Source organism: Candida pseudojiufengensis (assembly GCF_024610245.1).
Source record: "Candida pseudojiufengensis strain CBS 10847 chromosome Unknown scaffold5, whole genome shotgun sequence".
Classification (NCBI taxonomy): domain Eukaryota; kingdom Fungi; phylum Ascomycota; class Pichiomycetes; order Serinales; family Debaryomycetaceae; genus Lodderomyces; species Lodderomyces pseudojiufengensis.
Window position 1 is genome coordinate 858,327 of NW_026261528.1, and position 16,868 is coordinate 875,194.

Genomic DNA, 16,868 nt, shown 5'->3' on the forward strand with positions numbered 1-16,868 from the left:
AGAGACTTTCGGTTATAATCCAACAAAGGCCATGTTCATTCTCAAAAATATATTTAGAACTCATAACTTTAATTCATGTTTCAACCTGCAATATCAAACCGTGTTTAATAGACGAATTCTCAACAAGCTTGTCATTTCTACCTCCATTAATCGTCATCTCTATCGTAAAGTTCCTCATTGACCAAAGTTATTGGTAAATCCCAGACTCCACTAGGAGCTTTTTGAGCATAATCCAAAACAACTTTATTCCTTTCAGCAACCGACAACTCATCAGCTTTAGATTCGCCAGGAAATTGAGAATTCAGATCCACAAATGTGTTGATATCATTCAATTTCAAAGTCAAGATTTCGGTATTATATAACGCTAATGCAATGTAAGTAAACAACATTAACATTAATGAGTAACTTGGGATTGCTATACTCCAATATTTATCAGGATAATAATCAATTGATAAACTAGTCAAAATATGAGGAGGTGTTAAAGACCAAAGTATATAAAGTATTAGCGATAACGAACTTAATACATATATTGTAAATCCACTATATTCTGCTTGGGATTGATGAATATTGGATACTGTAACATCTGATTCTCTTGCTAATTTATCTTGATTTGATAAGATTGTTACTTCTTCTGCTTGAATAGCTTCTTCGATTTCATCGTCTTCTATTGTTCTAAGTATTGGTTTCGGTGATGCTGATCTTGAAATACCAAAGGTGTCATATCTTAAAGTCATTCACTATCATTCAAGGTTGGTTTTTTTGTATCAGTTTGGTGGTACCGTGCAAGAAATATGGATAATTTTAAAAATCCTGTATGTAAGTTCGTAACTACAATTCTACTTGTACTGTCCAAACTTTTTGTTTGAACTACGTGGTTGGTGAGAGATTTTAAAATCTATTTTCATGAATTATCCTACCTTTTCTTTATTATAGAGTGTGTTCTATACTAATTGCTTCCTTGATCCTTTGAAAAATAATTGAACAATTGTTATTTGTAAAAATCCCATTCCAACCATCAACAAAACTTCGAAAATTGAGAAATAAAATATTCTTGATTCAGTTGACCTAACAGTTGCTTGATTTCTATTATTTCTAGTTTTATAGAATTGTAATGTTTTACTTAATCCGTCCAATTGACCCTCGATCTTATCAACAGTTGCTTGCATACTTTCAACATGAGCTAAAGGTTTTGTGTTTGGTTGATCGGGTAAGTTTGCTTTTATTCTATTTTTAATACTTTCTTCATTTTCAACTTCTATTTGGAAATCAACAACTTTTTCAGAGAAAGTTGACATAGTATTTGAAAAACAAAATTCATATTCACCAACTGGATGAGCAGTAAAAACAAAATCTCCATGTCTTTTTTTATTTTCTTGATATATAACATTTGAGTTTGGGTCAGTTATAACATAATCCACGTCAAATGATCCTCCACTTTGTACAGCAAAATAATATCTTATTTGAGTTTCTGGTTGTTCTGTGAAAATATAAAAACATGATTTTTCATTGGCTCCTAAAATGAATGTAAAAGCAGAAGCTGATATTAATTGCATCAATGCAAGTAGACAAACCAAGTATTTGGTGAACATGATTGCTATGAATTGAATTGAATTGATAATAAAGTTGAAGCTAACAGTGATCTAAATTTCTATCCACAAACAATATTATTTTTTTATTGAAAAATTTTAGTATAGACGTGTTTTATCATGACACTTTGGTTGGTAGCATTTGCAAAACTTTGAACGTATATCGAAGTTATAGCTAATAATTAATTCTTGCTAATAACAAAGTAAAATAAAGTGTTTATCATTTCGTCGTGTCAATTTCTATTTAGTTTGATATATACAAGTAGAAACTTAATTGATCAATTTTATTGATCCGGATGCAAATAGATCATTTTACCAGAAGCATCGAATCCAACTGCTCTATCTAACTTAGTATCTCTTCTTGAAGCACCGTAACGATGACCAAATTCTCCAACATTTTTCATTGTAAATCTAAATAATTTCTTCTCATCTTTTCTCTTTTTACCATAGATGACTTCGATTTTTTGATCTTCAATAATTTGTTGTTGCTTTTGGGCTTCCTCTAAATTAAATTCTGTTAATTTCTGTAAAGTTTTTGAGGCAGGTTCTAAATTCAATATCTTTGCAGCATCAACTGGTCCAAATGGTTCATTCTCTTCTATAGTCAAAAATCTATCTGTTAACGTCTTGTGAGGTGTTGGAATTTCCGTCAAATTGTCTGATGTATATCCACCTTTGAAAATTGGGAACATTCGTTTCATCACTTGCGAATATGATTTTAAATCATCAGCTATTTCATCCTAAAAATGTTTTGTTAGTAAAATACTTTAAATTTCATACTATTTTGAATCAATTTCAGCGCTTTGAATTGTAACCATATGTTTGTCTTAAAGACTAATCGAAAAATATTTATAGGCATTTTCATCATAAGAAGATTCAATGAGTTCAAAAAATTACATACTTTTGGTTTGAAATTTTTTTCAATTGCATTTAATTTTATGATAGCTTCGACTCTTTGAAGATTTATTCCGTATTTGTGTGCAATCTCTTGAGGATGTAATTCGTTTTTTGTTGCATCATCGACTATATTCTGTTTCATTTCGTCCGTTATTATGTAAGATGTCTTCGTGTATAAATTATGAGGAAATGGATGAAGTGATGGATCTCTTGAAGAATCATTGATATTTCTATTGTTTCTGTTAGCATTACTCAAATTCAATTTGTTTTCACCCACCAAAGGTTTTCCGTCATTTACTATGTAATTTGGTTTGTTGTTTTGCGGTGGGTAAAAATATTTATTCTTATGATAGTCTCCCGTTATACTTCTTGGTCCTAGAAAATCACGAAATTCTTTCAATAAAGTATTTTTATCCATGAGTTCTTTCCTGCTTATTCTATGAGTAACATTACTGCTTGAAAACAGCCTTATCTGCGCCAGACTTCGCGAGATTGATTTGAGACATTTTGCACCCATTGTGAATAGCTAGGTTCTTGGTTAATACTTTACCATACTCTCATTGAAAAATTTTTTGGTGTAAGTATCAAAGTACATACAAATTTAATGTCGTTAAAATTCTGTCACTCAATTATCTCGACACATACTTTTCACATTCATTTATATGCAGTTTATTTATATCTATAAGTTACTTTTAATGGTTGTAAATTTATTCATCTAAAAAATCATTCAAAAAGAATATAAATTCAACACTCAATGACCTCATCAGCTGTATGTTAAGTTTAGTATCAATCATTTCATGAAAAGATACAATTAGCACATCAAAATATACGGTCAGATTGAAAGACAAACAATGAATCTGAATACACAAAATCATAGTAACGCGTCAATTAAATCTTCAAAGACACATCGAAAAGCATCAATTAAAGGGCCACTTCAACCTTTAAACCTCAATAACGAAAAGAGGAATAGTGGGGTAGAAAATATGAATGAATTTGAAGACAACCCATTTCGAGATACAGGTATAGTTTCAATAAGCAACAGAAAATTATCATCTACATCATTCTTGCAAAATCAAAATATACCATTCTCTACAACTGCAACCACGACTCAAAAAGATTCACATAATCCTAGTAATCAACGTTTATACCATGCAAATCCAGCCACTAGTACCTCACTCAATACTTACAATGATCAACAAATATTACCGTCTACGTATGAAAATCCGAATGAAGAAGATGATGACATTTCACTTGAAGTCCTTGAAGATATGCAAAAACTAGAACAAAATTTCCCCGTTTTAGCTAGCGAATATAGATTAATTGATAAAATTGGAGAAGGAACTTTTTCAACTGTATACAAAGCGGAAGCACTCAATAATGAAATTAATTCAAAATATGCAATGTGGAATTCATTACCACAATTTGTAAGACATGATCGAACATCAAAAAAGTCCAAAAAAAACGCAATAGTTGCATTGAAACAAATCTACGTCACGTCTTCACCGAACAGAATTTTCAATGAGTTGAATTTACTTTATGTCTTATCTGGTAATCCAAGGGTTGCTCCTTTATTAGATGTTTTACGTCATCAAGATCAAATATTAGCTATACTACCATACTATCATCATTACGATTTTCGAGAATTTTATAGAGATTTACCAATAAAGGGCATAAAAAAATATTTATGGGAATTGTTTTTATCATTAGAATTTGTGCATAGTAAAGGTATAATTCATAGGGATTTGAAACCAACAAATTTTTTATATGATCCCTTCAAAGGTAGAGGAGCTCTAGTAGATTTTGGTTTGGCTGAACAACAAACCATAGCATTACCTTCCTCAGCAACTTCATGTCCTTGCAATCTGAAAACAAATGTTATAAATCACAAATCGTTATCCAGAAGAATGAACGTAAAAGGTGCCTATCCAAAATCCGACAATAGACCGCCAAGACGAGCAAATCGAGCTGGAACTAGAGGTTTTAGAGCACCAGAAGTTTTGTTTAAATGTACGAACCAAAGTACTCAGATCGATATTTGGTCAGCAGGTATAATTGGGTTTTCCCTTATATGTCGAAAATTTCCATTATTCAATTCTCCTGATGATACAGATGCCATTGTTGAGCTTGCCTGGATTTTTGGGTATGACAAACTAGTTAAATGTGCAGAATTGCATGGTTGCGGGTTGGAAATTTCAATGAGTGAAATACATAAATCTCAAGGGAATCTATTAAAAGTACTTTACAATTTTTTGAGAGTTGAAGTTGAAAATGAAAGTGTTCCTCCTGATAGTGTTATTTTTGATACATTCAATATGTTTGACCAATCTATGGATGGTGAAAAATTCATTAAGCCAAGATTTGTTGAAGGATCATATAATGATTACGAAGAAGCAGAAATGAGAGATAAATATGACAGAGATGTTGAAAATTATAAAGATCACAGATTACTAATGGATTTATTATATTCTTGTCTAAGATTAGATGCTAGTAAAAGATTGACAGCAAGACAAGTTTTAAAGCATCCATTTTTTCAAGAACTACATGATCTATAAATAAAGTTGCAACCATTAATACATATCATGTCTCCGTATTGCTTTAAAAAAATAAATAAATACAAACTAGAAATAAATACAACGAGTGAAATGAATTGTTCCACTCATGAGGTGAATTCTTCATAACTTTCGTATTCAACATCATCATCGAACGATATTCTCCTACTTCTTTTCCTTTTGTTTGGTAAAATTGCCAAATTATTCATCCACGTTTCATGGTCCTTTTTAAAATCTTTTAAATTGTTCTTCTCATACATCATTGCTTTATTCCATTTCTTATTTAATTTACTAATTAATTCATTTTGAGCAGTAATTGAAGGTAGCATTGGAGTATTTGATTTCGTGTTTGTTATGATATTAGACTCTAGTGGAGGTAGACGAATTTTATCATTTGTAGATGACGTTGACATGTTGTTAGAATCGATTAATGATGGAGCTAAAGTCATATGATTCGAGGAAGATGGGTTTATCGTTGGTGATGATGGCATTTTGAAAGATGCTGAGGACGGTGAAAATGAATTTCCTGAGTATTCTAATTGTAGGTCTTTTGAGAAGGCTAACTTTCTTTTTATGTATATTGATTGTTGAATTAACGTGTTATTCTTCACCTTTTTGGTGTTGGATGAATGTGCTTGAGATTTTGGTGGAATGTTGGATGATATTGAAGTAGTCTTCTCTCTCTGACCCCTTAAAGTTGACACCTCTTTTTCAGAGTTGGCATGTTGATTAATTGAAACAAATTCCGACGTTGGACTTGCATTTAAACTATGCAAATTGGTGTTCTTCAAATGGGAAATAGGTGAAGTCGGTACCGCTGCTTGGTTTGACTCATGAAATTTGAACCTGAAATCTTCCTTTAAAACTTTAAAAGAATCATCTTTTATGCTTCGCCTTTTTGGTCTATTACTTATGTAAGACTGTTTATTTTCCGGCACAATTTTTCTGGCACTATCATTGTTTTGAATCTTTGTTGGTATATTTGAATTCAAAAATGAGCCTCCTGAGTTGTAATCAGAATCATCATCTGAGATAACAGCTGAAGAGCTTAATTTATGATGTTGTTGTGAGATGACGTGACTCCTTGATTTGTTGAAATTATCAATTATATTCGAATTCTGATTCATTGAGTTTGAAGCGGGTGTCATTGTGAGAATATTACCCAAATTATTCACATGTCCTAAGGAAGCTAAACTTGAGGTACTATTATTTCTTGTTCGTAGATTTTCATCGAGAGAAACAATTGAATTTCTTGGACTTCGGTCTAAACTTATGATCGACATACTTCTCGTGGAATTTGGAGTTGGTACAATGTTACCATTTTGACTTGTACTTAGACTTGTTGATTGTAAAATCGGAGTCTGATTAGTACTATTGCTCGATATTTGAGTGGAATTTAAACTAGTGCCCGATGTTATATCTTGTTCTTCATTTCTTTCAGAGCCTAGTGATTGTTGTTGAGGAATTAATAATGGTGGTGATTCAACTTTGGGAGAATTTTGAAATCCAACCGTTGGTTGATAAGTCAGTGTAGTGAACGAAGGTTGTGGACTTGAGAAAGACGATTGGCTGGATGTGATGGATAATGATCTTTGCCTTCCCAGAGTAAAAGGCATTTCTTTAAATTGCAAAATTGTATTGCTCAAACTCTATAAATATCTGATAATTGGATGACTTATTGATCATTCATTTATGAGGTGTATGGGATAAAAAAATTGTGATAAATCAAATCCGATTCTCCAAATTCTTTTCTGAATTACTATTGTTTCGTGTCTTATAGTGAAGTTCAATTGTTATTGAATTGTTCTATAATTATTTGAAATGATTGACGTGAATTATTATAATTGAGATGTGGAAAAAAAAACCCTTAATAATTTATTTTGATAAATTTAAATGTTTTGTTTCTTTTTTTATCAAACTATTCTCGTTATCTAGTAAATGCAAAAGCTTACACAAAATCCCCGTATAGATTGAGATGATGACGTTAAGAAAAGATCATAATCTGTTGTACCACTCCACTACTGCTTGTTTTTTGAGATTGCTCAGTATGCATCTGATCTTTTCAAAGAGAAAATGGATTTTGAGCTATCTTGAGAAAAAAATTTGAAAACTCGAGAGCTTGAACAAGTATTTAGAACTGCAATTTGAAACCTTAATATCATTTTCGATGCATAGAGTGTCTGCGTTTAATTGAAAAGGACACATCTTACTTAACAGCTATACATTCCAACTAGAATTTGCATCAAAAATCATAGTACTCAGAGGTCGATTGGTTCTGCATTTTAAACAGTAAACCAATATTAAATCTAACTTTTTTGCACCCCAAAATAAATTCTGAAACAACTGCGGCTTAAGTGGCACGCATCTCTCACTAAAAAATCGGACTTATAGAGCGCAAAAATATTAGTCTACTGGACGTTTTCTTTTTCAAATATTGCAGCAAAATCAACACTTCTTCCATTTTTCCACATAAAATGGAATCTAACTTTTAAACTTTATTCCCAAATTTCTTTATATACAATCCTAGCGCTTTAATTGTGAACAAGAACCTATATGAAGGGTATTCAATGGCACAACTATGATTAAAGACTCCTTCGATATCTTCATATAACCATTCTCCTGTCGGTAATTGTCTTTCCATAAGTAACTTTATTCCTTTTTTTATAGGTTCAACGTTCGGGTAGTCGGCTAGAATAAGACCAATTAAAGACCAAGCAGTCTGAACAACTAATGATTTTTCACCATTTACATATGTATGGGTTTCACAAGATCTCATAGATTCTGACCATCCACCATCTTCAAGTTGTTTGGAGATAAGAAAATCACAACCTCGTTTGACTGATTCTGAATTACCATAAGTTTGACCTACACTGGCTAAGGCTTCTAAAGCAAACATTGATGCGTATGTATAGCATATACCCCAGCATCCATACCACGATCCATCAATCTTATCTTGAGCTTGAATGATGTATTGTATTGCACTTGAAATCGTTTTATTGATTGTTTCGGTTTTATAGTTTGGGTAGTATTTCTGGAAGTAGGTTAAGCCTAAGACTGATGAGTCGGTACATTCCACGTAAGGATATTCGACCATAATATTATTAAATACTTCAGCTGGGTTTAACTTTTCTAATAACAAAGTTGATTTAATACCTTCATAAGTTGAAAATGAACCAAATTCCCAATCACCAACATTTTGGATCTGTAATAGTACATTGACTGCGTCGTATAGGTTTTCATCTTTGATTTCATCCTTAATATCAGAGAATCTTTCATCATTTCGTACCATTATTATAGCTTTCATTGCTTCTGCAGTACAATCACTGACGGTATACCCTTGATCTTTTGTACTAAATGGCCAAGCTCCTTTCCTCTTATCTCTAAAACTGCCTTCAACACAATCTTCTGTGAATTGGGATCTAACCAAAAACAAATATGATTTTCTTATCATATCTTGATATTTAGGATTGTCAACTAATCCCGTCATGAAAAAATATTGAACCATGAAAGCGGCGTCCCAGACTTGAACACCATTAGTTCCCATGACAGTCATCCCTTGTGGTCCATGAAATAAAACGTCATTCATCCTACCAGCTAAATTTTTAAAAGTTTTGGATCGTGGTCCTTCATGGTAACATGTAACAACCATATTGAATGCAAAACTTACAGGAGCAATACATAAATAATCTGTGTTTTGATACTCCTTTTCAATTAATTTATAAGTTTTAGAATTAATCCATTTCAATAACCAATTGGGTCTTATTTTTTCCCAACCACTCAAAAAATAATTTGCAAAATCCAAAACTTTAGTGTGGGGGTAATACAAATCGATCCCACACACATTATTTCTATTTGATTTGAATTTAATTGAATCATAAGGTAATTGACTTGGTAAATATATTTCATTTCTTATCTCCTCTAAAAGTGGATCCAATTTGCATTGAACTTGATTAGCCAGTAAATACCCCAATGGTAAATATATAGCTCTGGTATGAACCCACCATCTACCTGGATGTATTGGTATAGAATACGGTAACGCCCATAACTCTGGAGGTGCGGGGTTTACACCATCCCATTCATAAAGATTTAGCACAGATAACCAAGCTTTTCCCCAATGAGGATTTTTTAAAGCACCACCTAATTTATGCAATGTCTTTTTAGCTTTTAATATCACTGGATGATCCTTTGGTAAACCCAATAATCTTAAACAAACATAATTCATAGTCGTTCCAAAGCACGTGGATTTATCAACAGAATGTAATCCCCAACCACCATCTATTGGATTTGCTGTGTTCACAATATATCTAATCATTTCTTGTTTAAAGGGAAGTGGTATTGATTGTTGAGAATAATAATTGGCTGCGACATACCCAATTGTCATAAACATCGGTCCTTTGTATTGACAGGGAAAAATTCCATTTTCTAATTGTAGTAATTTCAAAAAATCAGCTCCTTTCTCCATTGCTTGTCTCGGTGTTTCAAGAGATTCAGATTTAGGTTCGGGAAAATCATCACTTTTTAACAACCACTTCACAAAATTTGATTGAGGTTCATGGGCTAGTTCTTTTTCATCAGTAATGTAGTGCCATGTTTCCCTGCCTACTTGGTCTGTTCTTAATCTCCATCTCGATGTGTCCGTTTTAGGTAGACTTAATTCTTCTGAATAGTACATGTGATATTAGATAATTTCGATGGTTATATTCGATTCTTAAATCAAGAAATTGAAAAATACTGAATTAATATTTGCAAAGAACGACTATAGTGAGTGCAAATTTAAACAGCTTGGAAAAGTGGATTTTTTCACAAGCTAATCTCTTGTAAATGAATTGTTGACATGAAATGGTCTAACGACCCTAAATCACAAAACTCGTTTGAAATCTTTAGTTCGTATAATTTATTAAGATCCGCCTAATGTCCTGAGTTTGAATGTCTAACATTTTAATTAATTGTCACAAAAAATGGACTGTATATAGAATCTCATGATATTGATTTAGATATTACACAAAAACTTTATTTAGAAAAAAAAAAAAGTACAATCAATTTATTAAGAAGAGAAAGGTAAAAAAAATCAAAATAGAAGTTGAAGGAATAACTCATTCAAGTTTCAAAGTACTATCAAAAAGATATCATCATCAAGTTATCGTTAACGGATTAAAGATCAGTATCATATAAAAGGCATTAATTTGAACTTTATCGATCAAATAACAAACCGAGCAACCAATCCTTTTCTACTTAAAGTTTTCATCTGTTTCAATTGTGACTGTTAAAAGTTTTTCACACTTACGTATAAGTAAATGATCGAGTAAACTAATAAAAATTTGAATCAGTAATATGAGCAAAAGAAAATCGAATGAAATTGAAAACAAGACCAATCACTCTAATTCAAATGCAAAGCAATACAGCAACGGCAATACAAATGGAACAAAGTTAAAACAAAAATTTTCAAAAGAGGTGGACACCGAACTAAATGGTAATGGCAAACAAGCAGTACATGTGGAGAATAGGGATGAAGATGTTCACGAAGAAGGCGGCGATAGTTATAGTGATAATGACGAAGATGACGACGAAGATGAGGAAGATGATGAGGAAGAGCAAAACTCCGAACCTAAAGCCAAAAAAGCTAAAAGAGAAAATTTAACAGCACAGGAGATTAGAATAGCCAGAGAAACTGCAGAATTATTCAAATCCAATATTTTCAAACTTCAAATTGATGAACTTTTAAAAGAATTAAAAGTCAAAAAAAGTCATGAAGAAAAAATGGAGAAAGTATTGAGAAGACTACATGATTTGATAAAGCAAATTCCTCCTGTCGAAAATTTATCTTTACAACAAGCAGAAAATTTATTCAATCCAAAGAAGATTGTTATCCCATTTCCAGATCCTAAACCAGTAAATGTAAAATACACTTTTTCATATTTACCTCCTGAAGATTTGTCATTAGTAGGATCGTATGGATTGAAAACTGGAATCAGCCAAGGTCTGAGCATAGAAGTTTCAATGACAATGCCTTCAAGTTTATTTCAACCTAAGGATTATTTAAATTACAGAGCTTTATACAAGAGATCATTTTACTTAGCATATGTTGCGGAACATTTAATCAGTTTAACAAAGAAAAATAATTTACCTGTAAAAATCACATATCATTATCTTAACGAAGACATATTAAATCCTGTTCTCAATATCGAAAGTATTCAAACGGAGAATAAAGAAGATTTATCATTTTTCAAGACTAAATACACCATAAATTTAATTGCAGCTTTTCCATTTGCTATATTTGATGGAAAAAAACTATTACCAGACAAAAATTGTATTAGAGTTTCAAATAATATAGAGGAACAACCAGCAACTACTTTATATAATTCAAGCATTTTAACCCAATCATCATATGACTATTATTTGAAATATCTATATACAATGAAAAAATCAACTGAAGCGTTTAAAGACGCATGTATATTGGGAAGACTTTGGCTACAGCAGAGAGGATTTGGATCTTCATTCAGTAAAGGAGGTTTTGGACATTTTGAATTTGCAATTTTACTTGCAGCTCTTCTTCAAGGTGGTGGTGTAAATAGCAACAAAATCTTATTACATGGATTTTCATCATATCAATTGTTTAAAGGGGCTATTCAATATTTGGCAACAATGGACTTGAACAAAGGTTACTTATCATTTTCTTCTTTAATTGGAGAAGAGATACCATCCAAATATAAATCTGATGGATTCAATATTCCAACCATCTTTGACAAAAACACTAAATTGAATATACTATACAAAATGACAACTGCCTCTTATGAAGATGTTAAAGCAAAAGCTAATCAAACTTTGGACTTATTAAATGAGGTGGTGAAAGATAGATTTGATCCAATTTTACTTCAAAGATCAACGCAACCAAATTTAAAGTATGACATAACCTTATCATTGACATTACCTGACGAAATACTTGATACATTTGGAGCACTTGAGAAAATCACGTTCTTAACTTTTAACAATTTTTTCAAGCATAAATTATACAATTTGATAAAAACAGCCCTAGAAGATAGAGCAACATTAATAAGAATTGAAAATGATAAAGTCAATAGCACTTTTGCAATCCAGAAAAGGAAACCTGCTAATGGTGGTTTGACATTCAACATTGGGTTACAATTGAATAGTGACGAATCAGACAAATTAGTAACTAAAGGACCAAACAATGAAGATAAGGAAAATGGAACTAAATTTAGATCTTTTTGGGGCTCAAAGGCTACTTTAAGAAGATTTAAAGATGGGTCAATTCAAAATTGTGTGGTTTGGCCAGTTTCTGATAGAGAACCAATAGTTGTATCGATCATTAGATACGTCCTTGACTTACACATTCTTAAAGATTTAACTCAATCACTTCATACTGAATGTGGACTTTTTGATAAAATATTACCCCTTTCCTTATTACCAACTGCGTCAAATCAAACTACAAATTCATTATACAGTTTTTCAATATTAAGAAGTTCTTTTGAAAGTTTGAATAAAACATTGATGAACTTAGAACTACCATTAAGCATTAAATCGATAATGCCAGCATCTACAGCATTAAGATATTCATCAGTTCTTCAACCAGTTCCATTTGCTGTTTCTAATCCAGATTTTTGGAATGAATGTATTTTACAATTTGAAATTTCCAGTAGATGGCCTGATGAATTATTAGCATTGGAGAAAACTAAGACAGCATTTTTATTGAAAATTGCAGACGCCTTAAGAGATACAAATTACACTACTACAATTGTTGATGATCACTCGATTCCATTTAATGAAGACATAAAAACATTAAACATTTTAACACCAGAAGGATTTGGTTTCAAAATCAAAATTTTAACTGAAAGAGATGAATTGTTGTATTTAAGAGCTGTCTCAAATGCAGGAAGTCAAAAATCAATTGCTCAAAATGTCTACTTAGCATTTGTGAGAAACTATCAAGCATCAGTGAAACATACAAGAACAATTACCCTGTTGGCTCAACATTTTCATTATTATTCTCCAACTGTGAGGTTGGTAAAACAATGGCTAGACTCACAACTACTTTTAAATCATTTCACTGATGAATTAATAGAATTAATTGTTTTGAAACCGTTCGTTGATCCAGCACCATACTCCATTCCCCATTCGGTTGAAAATGGATTCTTACAAGTACTTTCGTTCTTGGCTCATTGGAACTGGAAAGAAATACCATTAATACTTGACTTAGTTAAAAGTAATGCGGCGGATGATGGAATTCATAGTGATAAATTAAGCATACAAACTTATAGAATTATAGAAGAAAATTTCAACAGAATAAGACAATCAGATCCTTCAGCAATTAAGACTCAATTTTTCATTGGTTCAAAAGATGACCCTTCAGGAATCTTGTGGTCAAGTGAATTGGTATTACCTATAGCAACAAGATTAACTGCATTAGCAAGAGCAACAATAGACTTATTGTTAAGTAAAGGTATTGATGAAAAATCATTAAATCTTATTTTTAAACCAGCATTAAAAGATTACGATTTTACTATCAATGTAAAATCTCAAAATTTAACTACATCATCTGGGGTATTGCCTCCAAACACTTTCAAAAATTTAATACAACCATTAACTTCATTTCCTGAAGATATCACTTCAAAATATGACTTAACACAATTATATACTAAAAAGTTGAATGAATATTATGGAAATAATATAATCTTTTCAAGTAAAAAGTTCATTTGTCTAAATAATCAATCAGGAGAAAATGTAAACATTGTTGGTGGTTTATTTGTACCTTCAAGTTTAGGAAAGAAAAAATTTAGAGTTAATTTGGAAACTAATGTTGAACCACTAAATGATGAAAATAATGAAGATGAAGTCAAACTTAACAAAGCTGCTATATTTGATCATATGAGATTATTAGGTGGGGAATTAGTTACTGATTTGAATGTAAAAAAATAAGTATTGTCTTCATATCTGTATTAATAAATAATTTAATTTTCTTAATTTAATGTCATTGCAATCTAGTCAAGATGCAAAAATGTATCTTTCCTCTTTTAAATTGATTTGAGGATTAGCTTCGTAGGGTGAACCACGAAATTCATCTTAATTATCACGAAGTACACTTCTTTTTTTTTTTTTCTATTATGTATTTCTTTTGTGTGTATTTTGCTTTTGTAACTAATTTTTTTATTAAACACAAATTTAGATTTAAATATTCACGTCCATAATTATTAGAATTGTTATACCAAATTTAACTTATTATCACATTACTACTACTGAAAAAAATTAAAATCCACATACTTTACTAACGTTTATCAAATGTCGTCATCAGTACTTCGAAGTGGTCGGGATCGACAACAACCGCCACCTAGGAAGAGGAGAAGAGTTTCTCAAAGTCGAGTTATTGATATTACATCAGACGATGAAGGTTCACCTATTAATCAAATTATTGATGGTGCAGGTAATAGCGCGATTCCTTTAGCAAATCAGCATCGAGATGTTCAAGAGCCAGAAGGTGATGATGATGATGATGAAATTCAAATACTATCTGTGAATGATAATACTCCTACAGCTTTAACCAATCTAAGTAGAGAAGGGAGTGTGGGTAATAATAATCGTGATTTTGATGGTAATAATCAAACAAATCAAATGGGTGGCGACATTAGTAATGAAGACGATGACATAGAAATTGTTGATGTAAGAGAAGCATCAGAACCTTTAAGGTCTCAACCACCACATATAGATACACCTTATGGTCCTTTTATATATGAAGTTAGAAACTTACACAATTCCAGGCAAGACTTTAGCGAAATACCGTTGAGGACGCTATATGCTAGTTTCATGAATGAACCATCACCACGTCCAGCAGAACCGTCACAGCAAAGAAATTTGAGGTCAAGTCGTACAACTCGATCTACTACTACACATCCCGATCAAACTCAAGCAACAAGTCGTAGAGGAAGAGGTAGAGGTAGAAGCAGTGGCAGAGGTAGAGGTGCAGCTAATCGAAGTAATCCACCACGTGAAAGAAGTCATCATAATACAAATCTCACACAACTACAACAGCAACATCATCAGAATTTGCAAATGCATATGCCAGAACAATACAGATCTTTCATAACCAGATCTTTAGAAAGAATCAATCAGCTACATTTTCAGTTGGGAAATCCATATTTTGATTCTGATTTTGAGAATTTCGAGGATTATGATTCAGATGATATTGCTCAAATGTCTGATAGTGAAAGAGATATAATGAGAAGAATTGAAGAAGATAATAATAGAACTTTGAATGCAAGATCTGATAGAGAATCAAAATTCAATCAAAAAACAATGCTTGAAAAAAAGCAAGCATCTGATCGATTAAATAAATCAAAAAATTATACAACTACTATTAGTTCTAAAGAATTATTAATTTGTGAATTATGTGGTATTGAATTAGGTGAAGGTTCACCTGAAGGATTTAAATCTAATACAGAATATGATAAAAATTTTGAAAAACATTCAATGAATTTAAATGTACAAGCACCTTGGTTTTGTACTAATCCATTTACAGCAATAGATGCAATATTAAGTAAAAGAGTATTTGCATCAAAATGTGGTCATTGCTTTTGTGGAAGATGTGTTAAAAATATTGCAAATAGATCAAAAAAAGTTCCAAAAGATTCACCAAAAGGTTTTACTATAAAAAATCCAAATATATTTGCTCCTCCTAAATGTCCTGCTAAAGATTGTGGTAAAAGATTTGTTTCTAAAGCATTTACTGAAATTTATTTTTAATTCTTTCTATTATTATATATATATATTATTTTTTGTATTGCATGAGATAGCACAAATTAATGATTAAATGATTTTAATTCTTTTTGTAGTTATTATTGTTGGTCGATAAAACATGATTAATTTTTCTAAATTCTTCAACAGTAAAAGTAATTCTTTAGTTCATCAAAAGATTCGTACATTATGTACTTTGTTATAAAACTTGTTGGTTATAATTACGTCAATAGAATTATTATCAAAGCATTGATAGGCACTACAAAATTCTAGTTTTCATGCTTTGTTATTTGATCAATCAAAAGTCCCTTACTCATTCATTTCAAGATGTTGTTGCTTCTTAGTATATAATCCAAAAAACGTTAATTTTCTATATATCTTGTGGTACCGTCAAGATGATTCGAACACTCGATTAAAGACTTTTTTTTAGTTTGAACCCTATTTGACCACTACGCCACGTAATGCTTAAAATTTGCTGTATTTCAGAGTCGAACCTACGATTAGGGACTTTAATGCAAAATGTGACGCATCTAGCCACTACGCCACGGATTTTTTAAAAATTTTGTGGCCTAGTGGTAAAACACTTGGTAGTAATTATTTCCAAGATCTGTGGTTCGAGACCATTTGTTGTCTTTCTTAAAAAAAAATTACATTTTCGTGGGTTTGAACTCAAGATTAATTTTCTTTCATCAGATCCGATCTAGATTTGACCACTATGCCACAAAAATTTTCAGATTTGGCGTGGCGTACTTGTTTTTAAGTGGTAGCGATGGCCCAAAAGTTGTTGTTTCCTTGTTCGAATCCTAACCCATGATAAGTTAATTCTTTGAATTCAGAGTCCCCCCTCATGTTTTAAAATCTATTGAATTCTAGTCACTTCAAATTTAAAGCTCTAGATTCTTCATAAAGTAATTGCTTTATTTGCTTCACATATATTTTTGGAGTGCTGCACAATTCTACAATTTTTTAATTTAAAATGAACCGGTTTTACCTAAATTTATAGTTCTTTCGTACCTGCTTCAACTAAAACTACTTCATAAAAACGTTTGAGGCTATTTGTTTCAGATGTAGTCTTGGCGGAAGTTAATTAAAA

At 31.5% G+C, this 16,868-nt stretch overlaps 8 protein-coding genes across 8 annotated transcripts; 3 read left to right on the forward strand and 5 right to left on the reverse strand. All coding sequences in view use genetic code 12, as the record gives it.

The window, feature by feature from the left end:
* Nucleotides 1-146: 146 nt before the first annotated feature.
* Nucleotides 147-734, reverse strand: GPI19 (phosphatidylinositol N-acetylglucosaminyltransferase; the record flags this gene model as incomplete). Its single annotated transcript, XM_051757373.1, has 1 exon — nt 147-734. The coding sequence occupies one exon, from the start codon at nt 732-734 to the stop codon at nt 147-149; it is 588 nt and encodes a 195-aa protein (XP_051614926.1).
* A 207-nt stretch (nt 735-941) lies between these two features.
* Nucleotides 942-1,589, reverse strand: KGF55_002666 (uncharacterized protein; the record flags this gene model as incomplete). Its single annotated transcript, XM_051757374.1, has 1 exon — nt 942-1,589. The coding sequence occupies one exon, from the start codon at nt 1,587-1,589 to the stop codon at nt 942-944; it is 648 nt and encodes a 215-aa protein (XP_051614927.1).
* A 281-nt stretch (nt 1,590-1,870) lies between these two features.
* KGF55_002667 (mitochondrial 37S ribosomal protein mS45) lies at nt 1,871-3,000 on the reverse strand (the record flags this gene model as incomplete). Its single annotated transcript, XM_051757376.1, has 3 exons — nt 1,871-2,326; nt 2,488-2,906; nt 2,967-3,000. The coding sequence occupies 3 exons, from the start codon at nt 2,998-3,000 to the stop codon at nt 1,871-1,873; spliced, it is 909 nt and encodes a 302-aa protein (XP_051614928.1).
* A 237-nt stretch (nt 3,001-3,237) lies between these two features.
* Nucleotides 3,238-5,035, forward strand: CDC7 (serine/threonine protein kinase; the record flags this gene model as incomplete). The annotated part of the gene is made up of 2 exons (XM_051757377.1): nt 3,238-3,252; nt 3,320-5,035. 2 exons carry the CDS (start codon nt 3,238-3,240, stop codon nt 5,033-5,035), a joined length of 1,731 nt encoding a protein of 576 aa, XP_051614929.1.
* Nucleotides 5,036-5,139: 104 nt separating this feature from the next.
* Nucleotides 5,140-6,648, reverse strand: KGF55_002669 (uncharacterized protein; the record flags this gene model as incomplete). The annotated part of the gene is made up of 1 exon (XM_051757378.1): nt 5,140-6,648. The coding sequence occupies one exon, from the start codon at nt 6,646-6,648 to the stop codon at nt 5,140-5,142; it is 1,509 nt and encodes a 502-aa protein (XP_051614930.1).
* Nucleotides 6,649-7,520: 872 nt separating this feature from the next.
* ERG7 (lanosterol synthase) lies at nt 7,521-9,704 on the reverse strand (the record flags this gene model as incomplete). The annotated part of the gene is made up of 1 exon (XM_051757379.1): nt 7,521-9,704. The coding sequence occupies one exon, from the start codon at nt 9,702-9,704 to the stop codon at nt 7,521-7,523; it is 2,184 nt and encodes a 727-aa protein (XP_051614931.1).
* A 659-nt stretch (nt 9,705-10,363) lies between these two features.
* On the forward strand, nt 10,364-13,966 carry UTP22 (rRNA-processing protein; the record flags this gene model as incomplete). Its single annotated transcript, XM_051757380.1, has 1 exon — nt 10,364-13,966. The coding sequence occupies one exon, from the start codon at nt 10,364-10,366 to the stop codon at nt 13,964-13,966; it is 3,603 nt and encodes a 1,200-aa protein (XP_051614932.1).
* A 360-nt stretch (nt 13,967-14,326) lies between these two features.
* HEX3 (SUMO-targeted ubiquitin ligase complex subunit) lies at nt 14,327-15,784 on the forward strand (the record flags this gene model as incomplete). The annotated part of the gene is made up of 1 exon (XM_051757381.1): nt 14,327-15,784. One exon carries the CDS (start codon nt 14,327-14,329, stop codon nt 15,782-15,784), a length of 1,458 nt encoding a protein of 485 aa, XP_051614933.1.
* Nucleotides 15,785-16,868: the final 1,084 nt, after the last annotated feature.